Source organism: Dreissena polymorpha, chromosome 3 (genome assembly GCF_020536995.1).
Source record: "Dreissena polymorpha isolate Duluth1 chromosome 3, UMN_Dpol_1.0, whole genome shotgun sequence".
NCBI classification, from domain to species: Eukaryota; Metazoa; Mollusca; class Bivalvia; order Myida; family Dreissenidae; genus Dreissena; species Dreissena polymorpha.
Genome location: NC_068357.1, coordinates 11,492,235 through 11,513,313, shown reverse-complemented (window position 1 = coordinate 11,513,313; position 21,079 = coordinate 11,492,235). Strand labels below are relative to the sequence as shown.

General features: G+C 35.1%; 1 protein-coding gene across 1 annotated transcript in view; it reads right to left on the bottom strand.

Moving 5' to 3' along the window:
* LOC127872984 (RNA polymerase II-associated factor 1 homolog) overlaps positions 1–20,807 on the bottom strand; it is a 29,642-nt gene extending 8,835 nt beyond the window's left edge. Inside the window, exons 1-5 of the mRNA XM_052416516.1 lie at positions 20,664–20,807; positions 3,222–3,314; positions 2,728–2,849; positions 2,049–2,115; positions 328–429 (exon numbers count right to left, since the gene is read on the bottom strand). Of these exons, the coding sequence (XP_052272476.1) occupies positions 328–429; positions 2,049–2,115; positions 2,728–2,849; positions 3,222–3,314; positions 20,664–20,725 (446 nt within the window). The 5' untranslated portion in view covers positions 20,726–20,807. The remainder of the gene's footprint in view (positions 1–327; positions 430–2,048; positions 2,116–2,727; positions 2,850–3,221; positions 3,315–20,663) is intronic.
* Between the last annotated feature and the right edge of the window lie 272 nt (positions 20,808–21,079).

Below are 21,079 nucleotides of genomic sequence, written 5' to 3'. Positions count from 1 at the left end.
ATAGGAGATGAAATATAAAACACTCTGACGTACAATTTTAGGCTAAAATCCAATTAAGTCCAATTGTTCTTTACACAAAAGGATAACAATATAAATTATCATTTTCATAAAAAAATTACACTTTCACAACAATAAAAATTCTGGGTTTATTTTTGCATTTTTCAACCAACTTTTTTGCATATGTATATGCACCTTGTACTAAGTACGGTACAATACATGCGTTATTTCTGAGGAACCCTTAAGTCAAGGTTTTCCCATGTCTAAATAGACTGAAACTTAAACCACAAATCAAGCAAAATTAAATAGGATTTAAAACCAAGACCTTACTTAGTCTCAGACTTGTCGGCCTTCTGTATGAACCTGTTGTACTCAGTGGAGATGTACTCGGTCTTCCGCAGCCAGGACACATTCATCATCTTGTGACGGGACCTAACAGTGTCAAACATCATCATGAACATTTGAAAAGCTGTACGAGAAAATAAAACAAGTAATGTATGTACATTTTGGGCATTTTTACGTAGGTGAAAACAAAATTGGCCCGTGCTCTGTCAAAAAGGGGTTTAATTCATGTAAATACATTTTTGTACCAGATTACCTTGTGCAGTCCACACCGGCTAATCAGGGACGACACTTTCGGCTTTTATGGTATTTTCGTTTACAGAAAGTCTCTTCTTAGCAAAAAATGCAGTTTAGGCAGAAATAGGCGTCTCTGAAGAGCCTGTGCAGACTGGCCCTTTTCACCGAGCACGACTTAATTATATTAAATCCCTTTATTAGAGAAACTATTACCTGTTATAACATTGGCACTGAGTCACATCTTTTTTCACATTTTAAGTGTAACATAACAGAAGAAGCCAGATAAATATATGAGTCTTGTTCTGAGAAAATTGGGCAAAATGCATGTGCGTAAAGTGTCGTCCCAGATTAGCCTGTGCAGTCCGCACAGGCTAATCAGAGACGACACTTTCCGCTTAAACTTGATTTTCGGTAAGGAAGGACTTCCTTGAAACTAAAAATACCATTAAAGCGGAAAGTGTCGTCCCTGATTAGCCTGTGCGAACTGCACAGGCTAATCTGAGACGGCACTTTACGCACATGCATTATGCCCAGTTGTATCAGAACAAGACCCATACTAGTCTCGCTCTGGGGAACAGGGCTTAACCCATAACCACTTAGATACGTATTTTGACGCATTTGTAGTCCCTCAGAAAGTAATATTTAATTTAAGACCTTTCTTACAATATTTAAGTTTTTAAGGCTTCATTTCATACCCTTAGATACTGAAGAGCAGCAAACAGCATAAGAACCTGAACAGACTGCGAGTAACTCGCAGGCTGTTCTGGTTTTATGCTGTTTGCACATTGCCATTTTAACATGGCTTCTAAGTGGGAAAGGCTTAATGCCTGAGGGTAAAGTGTCATCTAAGATTAGCCTGTGCAGTCTGCACAGGTTAATCAGGAACAACACTCCTTTTTTAACCCTTATAGCGCTGGAACCCAATTTTGAAGGCCTTTGCAAACAGTTTGGATCCAGATGAGACGCCACAGAACGTGGCGTCTCATCAGGATCAAAACTGTTTGCTATTCTGAAAGTATTCTTTGATTTTTTTTTAAAGAAAATGCTAATTTTAGAAATTCAGCCGACAACATTTTAGCAGACGACAAATTTCCCAGCATGCAAAGGGTTCAGATATTTTGCATTGATCGGAGGTCTCTTCTATGCGAAAATCCCGTTCATGTGTAAAGTGTTGTACGGCTTATCTGGGATGACACTTTACGCATATGCATTAACTCTTTCCGTGCAGGAACCGAATTTTAAAGGCCTTTGCAAACAGTTTGGATCCAGATGAGACGCCACAGAACGTGGCGTCTCATCTGGATCCAAACTGTTTGCTATTCTGATAGTATTCTTTGAAAAAAATCGAAGAAAATGCTAATTTTAGAAATTCAGCAGACGACATTTTAACAGAAGACAAATTTCCCAGCATGCAAAGCATTAAGCTGGGTTTTCCCAGAGCGATGCTCAAATCTATGTTAATTCAATCCTACCTCTTCTGGTCTGCGTATGATGTTGACTCTTCATCAAGGAGCCTGTCATCTTCCAGGGCCAGCTCAGCTAGAATAAAATGCAAGACAACAATGTCTAGGCTAGCATAACTGATGATGATATTACTACATCTACTTAATATGCACATATGATAAATGTAAATGGTTCATATCAACCATCTTTTACCTTAATATTTATAGGTTATTAGATGTATAACTGTTCAATACGGAGATATATTTGGACGAGCACACAGTTTAAAGTCATATTGGACAAGCCGTTTGGGAAAGGAATAACTGACTCGGTGCATTTTTTCAAGTAGCTTTATTTTCCTAGTGGAGGAACCTAATTTTAGTAATATGAACACGTTTGAGTTTATGATAAAATACCATATTTTACCATTATTTATGTGTCTAAACAGTAATGTAATTATGATTTACGTTAAATTTAGTTACCAGCGCCAGATGTTAAATGTTTACAATATTTACTTAATTGCTTAGACAAAGCATGCGTTTATTATGATGTGTTTTGATGTTTCATACGCAAAATGCTCTTTCGGTGAACCATTCCCAATTTTAGCAGAAGCAAAATGATAACTTCTGTAATTTTCATCAAAACCATGTTTAAAATATGGCAAAATGCATCAATTAGGAAGAAAATTAATTAAAATCATCTGTGTCATACCCCCAGGGTTGATCTTGTAGGTGTCCGGGTTGATGAGGTCAATGGTGACCCCCAGGTCATGTTCAGTGAGAAGATCATACTTGAAGGAACGCTCCAGGGATGTGGGTTTGTACTGGATGAACCTAAAATAGACATCGGCTCAACAAACATGCTACATCTCAAGAATATGAACCTGAAATAGCCATCGGCTCAACAAACATGCTACATCTCAAGCAATTTCCAAAACTGTCTAAGCTGAAATGTTAAATTGACCTCAAAATAATAATGATCACCAAAGGAAAAAACACAGATTAGTGAAACTAACCAGTAGCTTTAATTTACTCGTTTTTGATCACCTAACATCGAATTTTGTCAATGGTTTATTTAAATATTATGAAATTTAGATTATTTCCACACAACCGTTAGTTCTAAAACTCATGTTAAATATAATTAAGATTACTTTCCACTTGACTGTAATTGCTATAACTCTTGTTATAAATGGGTTAAAGCCAAACCTTGTTGGGTCAAAAGGATAGGTGATGAACTTCAGGTCAAATGGAATATCAGGCAAAGTATTGTTGTACTTTACTGAACACACCAATTCAGATCTGAAATTAAAGTTCAAAACTATTTCATTGTCAAATTTTTTATTACTAAAACATAAGTATAAAAGCTAAAAATGTTTAGTTTGCAAGTATAGCCGAATCACTGGAAATCCTCTGAAACTGAAAGTTATTTTTGGTTTATTTTGAGTTTTGCCTTATTTAACAGTATTTTTTATACATCATAGTGGTCAGTAAACCTACTTACACAGCAACTGGATAAGCTGGTTAATCAGAACAGAACAAATATTGTATTCACTTAAGCATTTTACAGCTCATCGTGATCAATATAAAACATTGATTTCATACATGCATGAAAAAATAATTAGTAACAAAAGATGTGTTCGTCAGAAACACAATGCCCCCTACAGCGCCGCTTTGAAATAAAATTTCTATTTATCATTTGGCAGGTATATAAAACATCTCCCTTAAAAGCTTATTACTTCCCTTGAATTTTGTTTTTTGACCTTTGACATTCAAGGATGACCTTGACCTTTCACCACTCAAAATGTGCAGCTTCATGAGATACACATGCATGCCATATCAAGTTGCTATTTTAAATATTGCAAAAGTTATGGCTAATGTTAAAGTTTTCAGACAGACACACAGACTGACAGACAGTTCAACTACTATATGCCACCTTACTGCGACAGGGGGGGGGGGTCTGTAGACAGTCAAAAATGACCAAGTCAGACGTCGCTGACTACCAAGGCCTGTGGTTTATCAAAGAGATCATAGCCACAGTTCATCATGTATCTATGGACATAAGTCCACAGGTAAGTTATGTAAACTACCAAATTACACAGGAAAGAAATGATAATTATAAATGATAAAATCATCACACAAAAAAACTTTGACAAATTAATCACTTAAGTTATAAATAAACAAAATACAAAATATGTACAGTAACTGTGAAAAGAACTTAAATTCTTGGTAAGGAAATATATAATTTGAGATTTATAATTATATAAATTACTTCCTTTGAAAATAATTGTCTCTAACAAATCTCTATTTTTAGAAGGAAATAATTATAAGCCACTACCGTGACTGTAGATTCACAGGTAACCTTGATGCCCAAAAGTATGATTGTGTGTTAGACTTGACCATAAAATGTCATTTTGATTATGCTTCAGTTGTATTATTTCATATTATTATATATACAATTTCAATATATCATTTGGCAGGTTTAGAAATTATCTCCCTTTTAAAGCTTATTACTTCCCTTGATTTTGTATTTTGACTTTTGACCTTGAAGGATGACCTTGACCTTGAACTTCCACCACTCAAAATGTGCAGCTTCATGAGATACACATGCATGCCAAATATCAAGTTGCTATCTTCAATATTGCAAAAGTTATGGCCAACGTTAAAGTTTTCGGACGGATGGACAGACTGACTGACTGACGGACAGTTCAACTGCTACATGTATATGCCACCCTACAGGGCGCATAATAAAGATAATAATTAATTATGCATGAGAGTGTTGTGTGTTTATATTCACACTGAATTTAGTATTTAAACTAAATATTAACAAAAGTCAGTGGAAACAGGTAAAAAAATTCACAAATTGGTACCTTGATACCTTAATTTATGTCTAGGTCGTCTTTTAAGCGTGAGCTATCTTGACATCTCTTGAGAAAGTTTTACTTAATTGTCTCTTTTCTCAATAACTGAAGTAAGAACTTACTTAACGCTTTTTATAAGTTCCATTGAATAACTTGGTTTAAATTAATGTTTATTTCAGTTCTCCTAGTTCAATACACATCTACAGGCAGGTCGTCAGTTCCGAAAAATCGCCAGTTCCGCAACAAATTACAATTCATTCAACATTGAAAAAAAATCTTACCACTTATGATTGAACAAATTGTACAGCCATATACCTTAATATTTGATGATTTTTTTCCGCAACAAAGCGGAAGAAAATAGACAAATATAAACAATCTTAATTGTCGAAACACTCGCAGACATAATTTCGAATGGCGGCAAAATCCTGTCTGCGCGATCGGTCATCGGAAATTAGAATACATTTGCTTCTATAACGGATTGTCCACGGTAAGTGATCTTGGTATTGATTTAAATATAATTTATCAGGAAATAAAAAACAATAAGGTTTATACATTTTCAGTTAAACTGTGAATTTAGAGTCTTGCAAATAACTCACTGCCACAGGTGTCAAATCTGAAACAGACATGAAGTAAACCAGGGGTAATCTCAAACGAATTTCTTCCTGTCAAACATCGTTTAGTGATATTGTAAATTTTATTATTGGCCTTTTCACATTGCCTGGGATGATATGCTATTATTTTTAATGCTTACTGCTTTTGAAAATAATGTAATTACATGTATATTTGGTCCCAACCAGCATTTTTTATATTGCATTATTAAATAGGAAACCTGCTGTTTCTTCTATGAAAGCACATGAGTAAAACTTACTAGAAGCAACAGGATATTCAAAAATTTATGTAACCACTTGTATATGAGCATCTTACTATTTAACACTTTATACTATTTGAAAATATAATTCAAATTTATCTTATATTACTTTATAATGCTTGAAGTTACATTGCAAGTTTTTTTTTAAACATACATGTATATAAATACATGTATCACACCCCATACAGGTTGATAAAAACATAATGTTTACCCGAGAATGGTTATGTTAACATAACCCAGTTTTATCAACCTGTATGGATGTGATATTTATTTTTTTATACTGAACGAAGAAAACACAACAACTTAACACAATTGCTTGTTTATTCATTTACTAAGCACTCTGGCTCATACATTTCTGAATGCACGGACGTTTCAAAGGCAAGTTGCTGGTATAAACTCATTTAATAAAATCTGATTATAACAAGAGCTGTCAGAGGACAGCGCGCTCGCCTATTCAAGTGCTTGACAGTATAACGTAAGCCATCATGGGGAAATTGTTCATATTCAATAATTTATTAGACTATCTTTCAAAAATAACAAAAGAAAAAAAAATGGGGGGGTGGGGGGGTAGTGGGGGTGAGAGGGGGTATTATGTGGGGTGTGGTAATTTATTAAATGATGTTTTAAAAAAAAAAAAAGATTAATTATCACTGTTCAATTTAATTCGGCAATCGGCAGAGATGTGTAATATTATCGCCATATAACTAATTATTTAATTATACTGTTTAATTTTTTATTTTTTTAAGTTGTCTTAATGCCGGGCTAAGCCTTTAATTGTCAGTCAGCATTCCGCTGAAACATGACTGGCATGTGTGTGCCCCGACCCGGGATCGAACCCGGGACCTCTGGATTTCAACGCAAGCGCCTTATCCACTGAGCTACGGAGGCACACATGTTTAATTCAGATTGGTGAATATTCGGAAGAAACATCAAAAGTGGTCAGCTTAGAAATATTTATTGACGGGTATTGTCACGTTTTTGTTTTATTTGTTTATCTCTAGCAACCGGCCGCTATTTTGAAGGCAGACTGCGATATTAAATGTGTATTCAAATTATACAACATCTGCGCATAAATGACCCAATATTATCCGATTGCTCACTCTTTCTCATGTTTCATTCGACAACGTCATGTCATGTGAAAGCGAGTTCAATGTTGATTGGCCAGCTACCATGTGCACTGCAATAAAAATAAGGTCTGGTCAAGCGTTGTCTAATCGGGTACACACCTGGTTTTGTTAATTGTTCGAATTGCGAACACTTTCATTGAAACAAAGAGACAAATATAGAAAACCAGTCCGGATTAAAATGGCGGATGTTTTCAACGAAATTTTACAAGATTTTCGAATTTTCGCTATTTAGATTTTTCTTGAGCAAAATTCTCAATATTTTTGCAAATGGCGCAGATGGCTCAAATGGCGAAAGGACAGCACGAGCATTGGGAATGTGTTATTATTGGAATAAATGCTCACTATTACAGGGCTCACGCTGTCATTTGCCATTTGCGAAAATATAGCGAATTTGGCTAAAAAAATATATAATTTGTGAATATGCTAAAATCTCGTTAAATTTCATTGAAAACATCTGCCATTTTAATCCGGATTGTTTTTTTTAACTATTTTTTTCTCTTTGTTTCCATGAACGTTTTGATGCGCATATGGTAGATGGCCAATCAACATTGAGTTTGCTATGGGGTAATTTTGTGTAATTCATGCACAGATAATGGAATACACAGTTTAAATTGTCGTCTGCCTGCTAAATAATGGCTGATGGCAAAAGTAGTATAAAAAATAAGCAAATGAAAATAAGCATAACACTCAATAAATTATTTTTAAGCTGATCACTTTACAACTTTCTACCGGCTATCGATCTGAATTAAAGGATGATAATTAAATAATTAGTTACATGTCGAAGATGTTACACCTTTCTGTTCTTGATTGAAATTATAATGTTATAGTCTAATTACTTTGTTGTTTTTTACTCACAAACTATGCTATTGTAAAGTAATATGTCAACCAAATAGTATATTAATTACGTATTTGCTAGGTTACTTGTTTTCATTTTCTGTAGTCAAACGATATGCACATTTTCATGTGCAAAATGCGTACAATTTTTTGGACTCTAGTTTTCGGATTAAGTATTTTTTGTCGATTATATTATATTTTCGATGTTCTTTATACAAAAAATAGACTTACAAATACACGTGCGGTGCAGAAAAATATTTAAACATTTCCTTTCCAAGGCAGAAGACTTGGAGCTTTATTTGATAATTACCTTTCAGTTTGGTATATGTCGAAGTTCAATTACAGAGAAAAAAATACTAAAAAATAAATAAAATCCCCAACTCCCTACTACCCAAATTTACCTGGGTCGGGTTATGCCAAACAAACAATTTTTTAAGGATGGCCTTGTTGCTTGGAAACAGTATCAGTGCTCCAGCTAGGATTTGAAAAGGGCAGGGGGGCTTTTTTGTCAAAAGGGCACTTTCGACGCGCAGTATTTTGTGAAAAGGGCACTTTCAACGCGCAGTATTTTGTGAAAAGGGCACGTTCGAGCGCGCGGGTGTTTCTGGAATGCTTTCTATTGCATGTTAATTTATATGTTATAAATAATTGTATTATTCCCATTATTATTAAACCATTCAAATATAATGTCTACAATGAGGATTAAACTAATTACAATGTACTAAGAGATTTATGAATTATCAAACGTAAAAAAAAAAAAAATTATTTTTTTTTTTTTTTTTTTTTTTAGGGAGGGGGGGGGGGGCAGGGCGGAGGTTCGGGGGGGCAGGGCGGAGGTTCGGGAGGGCAGGGCGCGGCGCCTTTCGATTTAGGCCTAGCTGGAGCACTGCAGTATACTGTATATTGTATGACATATCAGCGATTTTTTTGTCCAATTGGGAAAAGTACCCGTACCGGTCCAATTGGGAAAAATTGAGTCGTGAAAACCCTTTAATTGGGAAAAATTGAGTCGTAAAACCCTCAAATTGGGAAATTGACGTATTTGATTTTATGCTAGTATAATACTTTAAAATTGATAACTAAGTGTTTTCAAGCTGTCAATATTATATTAACCTAGGTTCAAACCATAGAGCTGCACAGGGAAACTAACAAAATGTTGCATTTTCCAAAAAAAAAAAATTTTTTTTTTTTAACTTAAATTGGGAATTTTTTTACCAGCAATTGGGAAATTTGTAGTTTTTTCGTAATTGGGAAAGTGCCGTTTACCGGTACTTTATAAAAAAGTAAAAAAATCGCTGCATATGTATATTATATGCAGGTGCTCTTCAGTGTGTGATCTTATGTAGAGGTCCATTTAATTTTGTTTTGTTATTTTTAACCTTTTGCTTTCTTTATTGTTATGGTTTTTACAAAAATCTGTGATCAAAAGCTAGTCTGGATATATTGCTTTGAACGTTTAATAAACTATTTTGACAGTTCAATTTTATTTTGAGGCGATCCCTAGTCACAAAGTGCACCTGCTGCCACGTGATTCGCTATTGGATAATATTAACTGGAAATGGAGAAAGGTTTCGGTCAAGGAATGACATAAACACTCCTGTATATTTAGCAGAGCTCCAGATAAGGGTCGTATTTTCGTAATTACGAATTATTTTAACGTCCGTTACGTATTTATTTTAAAATCTTGTCGTACCATTAAGAATTACAAAATCAAGTTACGAATATTATTTTTACATCGTTTCGTATCGATTTTTAATTGAGTTCTTTCCGCGTATTAAAGATCTTTGCGGTGCTTATATAGAATGGTTATCAAGTTTGTTTAACAAAGCGCATTTTTCCAATAAAAGCGGCGTATACAGTCTATCTTTCAAAAAACAATGGCGGCGCCCTGAGAGCGTCCTAAAAAGCTGCAAAGCGCCAAAAAACACGCTTTTAACATATTGTACGCAAAGTGAGCCGAAGTTAAATGTTTAGAAAGACATTATAGAAAAAATATTATACGATGTTGTATGTTCAGTTTCCAACACAGTCGGAAAAGCTAAACAAAAACGCGACACGACGGGTCCAAACTTAATCACAAAAAAAACATTGAACGAGTGGAAGAGACAAGTCCCATGGCTAATCGTTGAAAAGATTGAAGGGGAGACCCGTTTAAATTGTGAAATATGTAAAAATTCATCTAAGGCATGCAATCTAAGCACAGTTTGGGCATATGAAGGTATTTGAAAAATAAAATTGTATAATACTGAAAAGACACTGTTGAACTCGTATAAATAAAGTTGCTAGTATGTTTATTTTGATTTTTTGCATGAAAATAACCATTATCATTTATTTTTAGGTCATTTATAAAAAATAAGTATTATTTTCCAAAACTAAGTAGTAATGTTAAGAATAAAATTTCTGAGTTAAGAATTATTTTTGAAAATCTGGTAGTAATTTAAGAATTTCACAAAACCTTATGACCGGTGTGTAGAAATACCGAAATCCCCGTAATTACCGAAAACCCCTGAAATCCCCCGAAATCCCCAATAATATTTATTATTTATCAAAATACTGCGGATATTAAGATAGAATATTGCAAAATACAATCAATTCACTGATGAAAAATTGTTATTATCCATGTTTGGAAGTTAAAAACTAAAATATATACATAATTATTGGGATTCCGAGCCAGAAATCCACAGAAATCCCCAGAAATCCCCAATACTATTTATTAATTATCAAAATACTGCGGATATTAAGATAGAATATTGCAAAATACAATCAATTCACTGATGAAAAATTGTTTTTATCCATGTTTGGTAGTGAAAAAACTAAAATATATACATAATTATTGGGATTCCGAGCCCGAAATCCCCAGAAATCCCCAGAAATCCCCAATAATATTTATTATTTATCAAAATACGGCGGATATTAAGATAGAATATTGCAAAATACAATCAATTCACTGATAAAAAATTGTTTTTATCCATTTTTGGTTGTGAAAAACTAAAATATATACATAATTATTGGGATTCCGAGTATGAATCCATAGTGCATGTTTTCACAAGCACGATCAGGAACAGAAATCCCCGCTGTAAAGCTCTTCAGGTGTCAAAAAATCATCTGGGTGGCTTTTTGATATTAGAAAGAAGAGCTACAGACAAAAACTTAACAACAATATCTCACTTCTTTTGAAAAATATGGACTTGTAGCGGGGATTTCGGTAATTCTACATTCGCCCACAGAGTACCGAAATCCCCCATATTTACATCTGAAAGTGTAAAAAATATCATTTGTATTCTTGGTTTTTGGCTTTGCTTGAATGTTAACGTGCAAAAAATAATATTAATGTTAATTATTAAGCACACTTGACAGCATAAGTTGCCGCTTAGGGGGGATTTCGGTAATTCTACATTTGCCCGCCGAGTACCGAAATCCCCCATATTCACGCCTTACAGGGTCACTTTGTCATCGGTACCGTTGTTTCTTGCCATCGCATAACTGTTAATGTACAAATAATGATATTAATATTAATTTTTAAGCACTCTTGACACCGTACGCTGCCTCTTAGCGGGGATTTCGGTAATTCTACACAAGAGCATAGACACGCGCCGGTACCGAAATCCCCGCTGTACAAACCTGCAAGAGTCAAAAGAATCATTATATTGCTTACTTATTGTAGAAATCAGTCAGAAAGACAAAAACACTATCAACAATATCACCTTTGGTGACCTAGGTTGAAAAATTATCACTTAGGCCAGGGATTTCGGTAATTCTACATTCGCCCGCCGAGTACCGAAATCCCCCATACGCCTTATATGGTCAATATGTCATTGGTATGATTGTTTCTTGGCATCTCATAACTGTTGATGTACAAATAATGATATTAATATTAATTTTTAAGCACTCTTGACACCATACACTGCCTCGTAGCGGGGATTTCGGTAATTCTACATTTGCCCGCCGAGTACCGAAATCCCCCATATTCACGCCTTACAGGGTCACTATGTCATCGGTATCATTGTTTCTTGCCATCGCATAACTGTTAATGTACAAATAATGATATTAATATTAATTTTTAAGCACTATTGACACCGTACGCTGCCTCTTAGCGGGGATTTCGGTAATTCTACACAAGAGCATAGACACGCGCCGGTACCGAAATCCCCGCTGTACAAACCTGCAAGAGTCAAAAGAATCATTATATTGCTTACTCATTGTAGAAATCAGTCAGAAAGACAAAAAAACTATCAACAATATCCCCTTTGGTGACCTAGGTTGAAAAATTATCACTTAGGCCAGGGATTTCGGTAATTCTACATTCGCCCGCCGAGTACCGAGTATTGCCAACTTCATTCATGTGCACCATATCGGTGTGGTAATCTGCTGGAAATCTAATCTTTTTCAGTTCTATTACACACGCGTTTTTGTTTAGACAGTCATTGATTTTGTTTCTCTGTGCATTAAAACATTTCTTTGTCATTGCACGGTCCTTCGGAAAATAACCCCACTCACAAATGTTGCAGAAATGCACGTGTGTGGTTCCTGCTTCGTGGAGCTGCGTCTGTAGCCTAAGTAGAGACGACACAATGTCCGCAGGCGACAAACTAGTGCATATGTCGTTTCCACCCAGAACCACCACGACAACGTGCGGCTGGAATGTCTTTAGTTCCTGTAGCAACTCGACGTCAGGACGTGCTGCCGTCATTCCCCCCTTAGCGAAAAATCGTAAGACATGCGAATAGTGAGTTTTTGCTTTCTACATGCAATGTACACGCCGAGAACCTATTTTTGTATTTGGGGTCCATTTACTGGATTGGTAGTACATTGCATTGCAACGAACTCTGTACCATTGCAGACCCATTACGGACAGTTTATGCTTGAGTGTGCTTTGGAAACACTGCATGTATTGTGCACGCCGAGAACCTATATTTGTATTTGGGATCCAAATTAACTTTGGATTGGTAGTACATTGCAGTGCAGTGTTTCATAACACTTTGTTGACGTCTGTACACTACTTACATCACGTGAAAAACAATACTCCGCAATTGCTCACTATACGATAATACAAGATCAAAGAATAGATCGCGTTTGTAAATATTTGTAATTATTATTTCGACACAAAAAATACAACAAAATGCATTGAAACTAAATCGTTAAAATTATAGGACACGTATCGTTATTCACGCACGCATCGAGTTTCATCAGATCGTATATTGTACTTTTAAGAGGTCGGACTCGGGGATAAATAACATGATTATTGTGTGCCAGTCTCGTCTAGTATAAACATACAAACACAATGCTTTTATATAATTGTATATTTGCTCAATATTTGAATATATTTTCATCTCGAAATTACAAAAAAAGTACAAAAAGAAAACAATAAAAAAAATATTAAATTAAACATTTGCAGTTGTACATAGAAATGTTACATTGATTCATTGATAACACATTCATATATTTGTATGTATGTGCGATTAATTTATTCATAATTTTGTGTAAGTATTTTTTTTAATGTTTTCAATGTTTATCCACTTGACAAAACCAGGTATGCTACATGTAGCAAAAGCATTTATATCATATTGACGCATGTGCGCAGCGGGTAATCAGATTCCCCGCTGCGGTATTCAGATTATCACCTTCAATCGGAGGCAATTTAATAACACCCCGCTAATTAGATAGCAGGATTAACAGCTTCAATAAGTTGTGATTTAATTAAAACCCCGCTGATAGTTTACCTATGTATTCCGTTGATATTTCTATCATGAATTAAATGAAACACAAGTTAAATGCCCCATCTTTTATATTTCTTTATGAATTTTAATGGTAATCATACCTGGTTTTTTATCATTGTTCACCTTTGTTATTACAAGCATGATCTTGAATTATGTAACACCTTCTTAGCATATGTATATGTAACTGTTGTATATACATTTTTTCTATTTTTTCATTACATTGTTCTTTTCTTATTCTAACTTTACAACCTTCTTTGCACATGTATATGTAACATAGTTGTATATATTTTTCTTTCGTTTTAATTCTGTATTCTATCTTTTATTCTAATTTTACTACCTTCATTGCATATGTAACATAGTTGTGTATATATTTATTTCATTTTTTTATTCATTCTATCTTTTATTCTAACTACACTACCTCCTTTGCACATGTATATGTAACATAGTTGTATATATATATATTTTTCTTCTTTTTTTATTCTATCTTTCTATCTTTTTTTCTAACTATACTACCTTCTTTGCATATGTATATGTAACATAGTTGTATATATATTTTTTCAATATTTGTACTGTATGTTTTTGTGATATGTACCACTTATTATGTATTATATTTGTATATACACATTCCGGCCAAAATGCCGGTGTATGTCCTGGATTTTTTTTTAAATATTATTACATTCTACTATATTCTGATTTGGAATTGAGGATAACACATTCATTGACAGACAAGCTTGTCTAAAGCTGTGCAGTTTTATTTCAAAACAACATCTGCAAATTTTAACGTCTTATTTATATAGTTCGGCCTATGTTTTTTTTTATTTTCTCGTTTAAATATTTGGGACTATTTCGGCCTATTTTTTACGAAATTCAAAATTTGGCTCTTTCAAGAGGTGGCCTCCACGTGGCAAGAGCTGGGCAACATATTCATTATGTTGGCAAACAACCTCGTTTATATATAGAGAGAACTTGAGTGCTTTGCAGTGATTTAGTGCTGTGCAGGGGTGATAGGCTGTATGACTGATTTCTACAAAATAAAATCATTTTCTTGACACCTGACTGTTTGTACAGCGGTTTAAGTTCTTGTGTGGATTTACCGAAATCCCCGCTAAGAGGCAACATATGCTTGCTTAATAATTAACATTAATATCATTATTATCACTACTATAAGAAAGTACTATAATGCTTTCTTTATGCTTAGTAATTAATACTAATATCATTAAACTTGTTGCTTACCGGTGTATTGATGCAGTCAATAACGAGCACCCCGCCGGGACTACAGTAGGGTGCTAATACACACGTGTACCGTGTGCAATACCCGATCCAAGCAACGATGTGTCAGAACGCGGATTTCGATAATTCAACCTGTTAAAAATGTGCTCGCTCGTAAATCGAAATCACCGTTACTCCGCTAAGAGGCAGCGTATGGAGTGCTCAAAAATTATTATAAATATCATTATTTGTACAGTTATGCGATGGCAAGAAACAATCATACCAATGACATATTGACCATATAAGGCGTGAATATGGGGGATTCCGGTACTCGGCGGGCGAATGTAGAATTACCGAAATCCCTGGCCTAAGTGATAATTTTTCAACCTAGGTCACCAAAGGGGATATTGTTGATAGTGTTTTTGTCTTTCTGACTGATTTCTACAATAAGTAAGCAATATAATGATTATTTTGACTCTTGCAGGTTTGTACAGCGGGGATTTCGGTACCGGCGCGTGTCTATGCTCTTGTGTAGAATTACCGAAATCCCCGCTAAGAGGCAGCGTACGGTGTCAATAGTGCTTAAAAATTAATATTAATATCATTATTTGTACATTAACAGTTATGCGATGGCAAGAAACAATGATACCGATGACATAGTGACCCTGTAAGGCGTGAATATGGGGGATTTCGGTACTCAGCGGGCAAATGTAGAATTACCGAAATCCCCGCTACGAGGCAGTGTATGGTGTCAAGAGTGCTTAAAAATTAATATTAATATCATTATTTGTACATCAACAGTTATGAGATGCCAAGAAACAATCATACCAATGACATATTGACCATATAAGGCGTATGGGGGATTTCGGTACTCGGCGGGCGAATGTAGAATTACCGAAATCCCTGGCCTAAGTGCAGTGCCTTCCCCAGGAATTTGTTCAGGCGCCCCGGGGGTGGGTTCGGGAGGGGTGTCCCCTCCCTACGTTGATTTTTTTTTAATTCAACGTGTCAATTCACGTTCTGTGGTGCGTTATAACTAAAAAAAACAGCATCAAAAGACGTCATTTGGTGCGCTATGACTCTTCAAAAAAATCCCCCAGTCATTTAAAAATATATTTTTTTATATTGTTTAATTGTTTTAAAACTTTTCCGCACAAATAGTTTAATCCCGACTCGAACGATTCCCCAATACATCCGTTTCAACCCGACTCTATTACTGTATACTTACTATTTTTCAAGTTTCTATTTATTACCCGATAATCCCGTTTATTCCGTTTTTATCAATCTCTTTCTGGTAAATATTTACGATAAAAGCTTTCAGTTATTTCTTTAACACAAACCTTGCAATTTTTTAAGTGACTATTTATAGATTTGATGAAATATTGCCTCTGAATATGCGTCAATCCCCTGACCTGTTGTGTGCTTGTTAAAACGCTCAATACACGTCATTTGTATGCAATAGACGCGACGTTGTACATGATGCATAATTTTCGCGCTCTTTTAAATTGAGAAAAAGATTCGACACAAAATAAATTTGCACTGCTAATTTGAAGCAAAAATATTTAACGTTGCGGTAACATTTACATTCGGAAGTGTGTTTCGAATTAAAAACGCGTTAACATCGACTTACGGTAATGGGTTTCGGATTACAAATTTTATTATTACCATTTGAGATTTCAACAAATATTAACCGTTGCGTTATAAATTCAACGATAATTTGTTTACACACTTTACGAGTCGAATAATTGTTTTGACGGAATTATGCATGAAATTCACAATGTCCACGAGGATCACGGCCGGTTGCCATCATCAGTCTTCTAACTATCGATTATCGGACGAAACATTTACAAGTGTGCGTAATTAATTCAACGAAAATTTGTTAAAGCGCATTACGTGTCGAATAAATGTCAGAAAAACGAGGTGAATCAGTTCTATAAATGGACATGTCGAAATATACATGTACTGGAATTAAATTAATTGTTATCACATAATTGTAACTGGGAGTCATTTGCACAACTTACTCGCTATAATAATTAATTGTTTACCACTTGCAATTAATTTCTCGTATTAATTATGAGTCATCGGTAACACTTGTTTACAGTATAAAGGTGTGATGATGATGCCCGAAACCGTCTTTAATGTTCTGTACTGTACTAATTACCGGTTTTATATTACTCAAATGGTACAACTTCTTGCTAATCAAGCTGCGATAAACTCTTTCTTCATGCCCGACGTCAATCAAAAATAATGGTCGATAGTTAACCCCGCCCTCATAAGCATTCGCGTAACCGATTGGACGATGAATTTCACAGTTTGACGACTGGAAAGTTACCAGATACATCCTTGTCAGCATTTAAATGACCGTGTAATGTGGCTAGAATAATCGATACGCGCGTCATGCTATTCTCTTATCAGTGGATTATCCATTACCCCATGTGGTGTTTATGGCGATTACTTGTGAAAGTAGGTACCGAGTGCTCTTTAAAACAGTGAATATTGATACATTGATAGGGAAACATTGATTTTTTTGGACATTCTCCACTTTCTTTTACTGAAGAATACACTGATCGGAAAATTTCAAGCGCCCCGGGGACTCTGATTTCGAAATTCAAGCGCCCCGGCAAGGGGCGCTTAAATGGCCTGGGGAAGACCCTGAAGTGATAATTTTTCAACCTAGGTCACCAAAGGTGATATTGTTGATAGTGTTTTTGTCTTTCTGACTGATTTCTACAATAAGTAAGCAATATAATGATTCTTTTGACTCTTGCAGGTTTGTACAGCGGGGATTTCGGTACCGGCGCGTGTCTATGCTCTTGTGTAGAATTACCGAAATCCCCGCTAAGAGGCAGCGTACGGTGTCAAGAGTGCTTAAAAATTAATATTAATATCATTATTTGTACATTAACAGTTATGCGATGGCAAGAAACAACGGTACCGACGACATAGTGACCCTGTAAGGCGTGAATATGGGGGATTTCGGTACTCGGCGGGCAAATGTAGAATTACCGAAATCCCCCCTAAGCGGCAACTTATGCTGTCAAGTGTGCTTAATAATTAACATTAATATTATTTTTTGCACGTTAACATTCAAGCAAAGCCAAAAACCAAGAATACAAATGATATTTTTTACACTTTCAGATGTAAATACAGGGCTAGCGCTGGCCCAAAAAATGTTTGAGCCACCCTGATCCAGGGGGGGTCCGGGGGCATGCCCCCCCCCCCCCCCGAAAAAAATTTGATCCTAGATTGTCTGTGGTGCGTTTTGGGCCTTTTGCCAATCAGTTTTTGTTTGTTTCAAATAACAATATATACTATAGATTTTTCATATTTCTTTAAATGACAACAAGCACATGTCACATCATATTATGCATCACATCACAATTTTCATAGTAATAGAGATATTTTCATACAGCACATTTTTAACAACAAGATGAATGGCATGTAAAATACAAGCATACATTTCATTCACAAAATACATTGCAAACAAATCCTGCTATATACAGAGAACAAAGTCATGACATGTATCATTATTATTTTATTATTATTCTGCGCTGTTTTTTACCAGCCTACAGTTTGTAGATCTGTAGTCAACATCTTTGCAGTCTTTTCCTTCAATTGAGATTTTCATGAGATGTTCCAAATTGTTTACAGTCAAACAATTTCTTAGATCAGTTTTGATTACATTCTGCCTACTGAGCCCTCGTTCACAATCAACTGTAGACACTGGGGATACTAACAACCTTTTGGCAGCTTCTGCTGATGCTAGATAGGAATGGACATTTTTAATTGCCAAATTTGCATCAGAGTGTATGTCAGTCACTGACTTGTTTCCAGAATTATGGCTGGCTCTTGCAAAATTGGAAAACAAAGCGTTCAGACTGTGAGCCTTCAATTCCTACAGTACCTAAGTAGTCAGAGACAGTGTCAATGTCTGAGTGTATTTGTGGGACTGGGATACTGGGGTCAAATAGATTGCTCATGGCTGTAAGGACAGACCGGCATCACTGTTGTCTGAAAACCTGCTATTCAGACTTGTGACCATAATGTTCATGAACTTTTGGCATACAGACTCAGCTTCAGTTCTTTGTTTGACACTGTACGGACAAAGTGGTTACTTCCATTTATATAGTAGACAACATGAATTAAAATTCCTATGCGTTACAAATTCGTAACTTTAATTAAACTTTAATTGCAATTAAACAGCGTGTGTTTTTCACGTTTTCCTTTGATTCAAATACGCCGCTGTTAGTAAGCATAGTGTGTGAGTAAAACGATCAAATTAATTAATTATCACCTTTTCATTTCAATCAAAAATCGGCAGAAAGTTGTAACATCAACGACATAGAACTAATTATTTAATTATCACTTTTTAATTTAGATCGATAGTCAGCTTGGAAATAATTAATTTATTGTCACGCTGATTTTCATTTTTAATATTATAATACGACATTTGCGACCGGCCGCTATTTCGTTTGCAGACGACAATATTAACTGTGTATTCAAAGCTCCACCCATTTTTACGTTTCATTCAACAACGTCATTTCATGTGTAAGCGAGCTCAATTTTGATTGGCCAGCAACCATGTGCACTTCAATAACAATAAGGTCAAGCGATGTCTCGATACAGATGCAGACCGGTTTTCGTTCACTGTTTAAATTGCGAATACTTTAATTGAAACAAAGAGAAAAATATAGAAAACCAGTTTCGGGTTAAAATGGCGGCTGTTTTCAATGAAATTTTACGAGATTTTAGCATTTTCGCAAATCGGATTTTTCTTGAGCCAAATTCTCAATATTTTCGCAAATGGCTCAAGTGGCGAACGACAGCGCGAGCCCTGAAATATGGGGGATTTCGGTACTCTGTGGGCGAATGTAGAATTACCGAAATCCCCGCTACAAGTCCATATTTTTCAAAAGAAGTGAGATATTGTTGTTAAGTTTTTGTCTGTAGCTCTTCTTTCTAATATCAAAAAGCCACCCAGATGATTTTTTGACACCTGAAGAGCTTTACAGCGGGGATTTCTGTTCCTGATCGTGCTTGTGAAAACATGCACTATGGATTCATACTCGGAATCCCAATAATTATGTATATATTTTAGTTTTTCACAACCAAAAATGGATAAAAACAATTTTTTATCAGTGAATTGATTGTATTTTGCAATATTCTATCTTAATATCCGCTGTATTTTGATAAATAATAAATATTATTGGGGATTTCTGGGGATTTCTGGCTTGGAATCCCAATAATTATGTATATATTTTAGTTTTTTCACTACCAAACATGGATAAAAACAATTTTTCATCAGTGAATTGATTGTATTTTGCAATATTCTATCTTAATATCCGCAGTATTTTGATAATTAATAAATAGTATTGGGGATTATTGGGGATTTCTGTGGATTTCTGGCTCGGAATCCCAATAATTATGTATATATTTTTGTTTTTCACTTCCAAACATGGATAATAACAATTTTTCATCAGTGAATTGATTGTATTTTGCAATATTCTATCTTAATATCCGCAGTATTTAGATAAATAATAAATATTATTGGGGATTTCGGGGGATTTCTGGGGATTTCGGTAATTACGGGGATTTCGGTATTTCTACACACCCCCTTATCTGGAGCTCTGTTTAGAACCAAATTCAAAATCAAGGTAAGCGAAGCATACAGGTTACAATTATATGTAATACGCCCTATATCCGGAAATGGAAATCGATTGCCGTTTTAAAATATACATGGGCAGTTTCGATAGTGATTCGGAACTGACGACCTGACTGTATCTAAAGTGGTTCAAAGATTTTGCAGATATTCTATGTTTACTATGGCAAATAAAAACAATCAAATGAAATGTGTCTGCTATAGGAAATTGACAATAATTGTTTACACGTAGTGTATTCGGTCCAACACGTTATACCTTAGAACACAAGGAATACGTCTATTTCTTTGGACTAGCATAAGACTAAGAGCAACTCGAGAGAAAAAAGAAACATCGCGAAAACTTGTCACACTAATGGAAAATACATTACATAGATACCTTTTATCTCCACCACGTTTTCTGTCACGATCTTTGTTTGATGTTTGTATTGTCGGCGGCATTTTGAATAAATCAGTTCAATGATTGCTGATAAATTGCTCCAAAATTGTGTGTTTAGATTGTTAACACCTCCGCCATTTCTAGTGCTTCGTACCCATTAATATCGTAACTTGTATTCTCGCACCATAGAATATTCGCTAATGAATTTAGAGAAAAATATTTGTTTGGATGTTCGTGTTCTTTGATAACGTTGTACTGTACTTATAGAGACACATTGCCACTCTTTATTATTCGTCCTCTTACTCCATATTGGACTATAAAAATAGAAGGTGTTATGATTGTTTGAGTTGCTCCTAATATACTTGATTCTAAAAGTTTGGAACTAAATTTGTGCATCTTATAACAAATGTCAGACA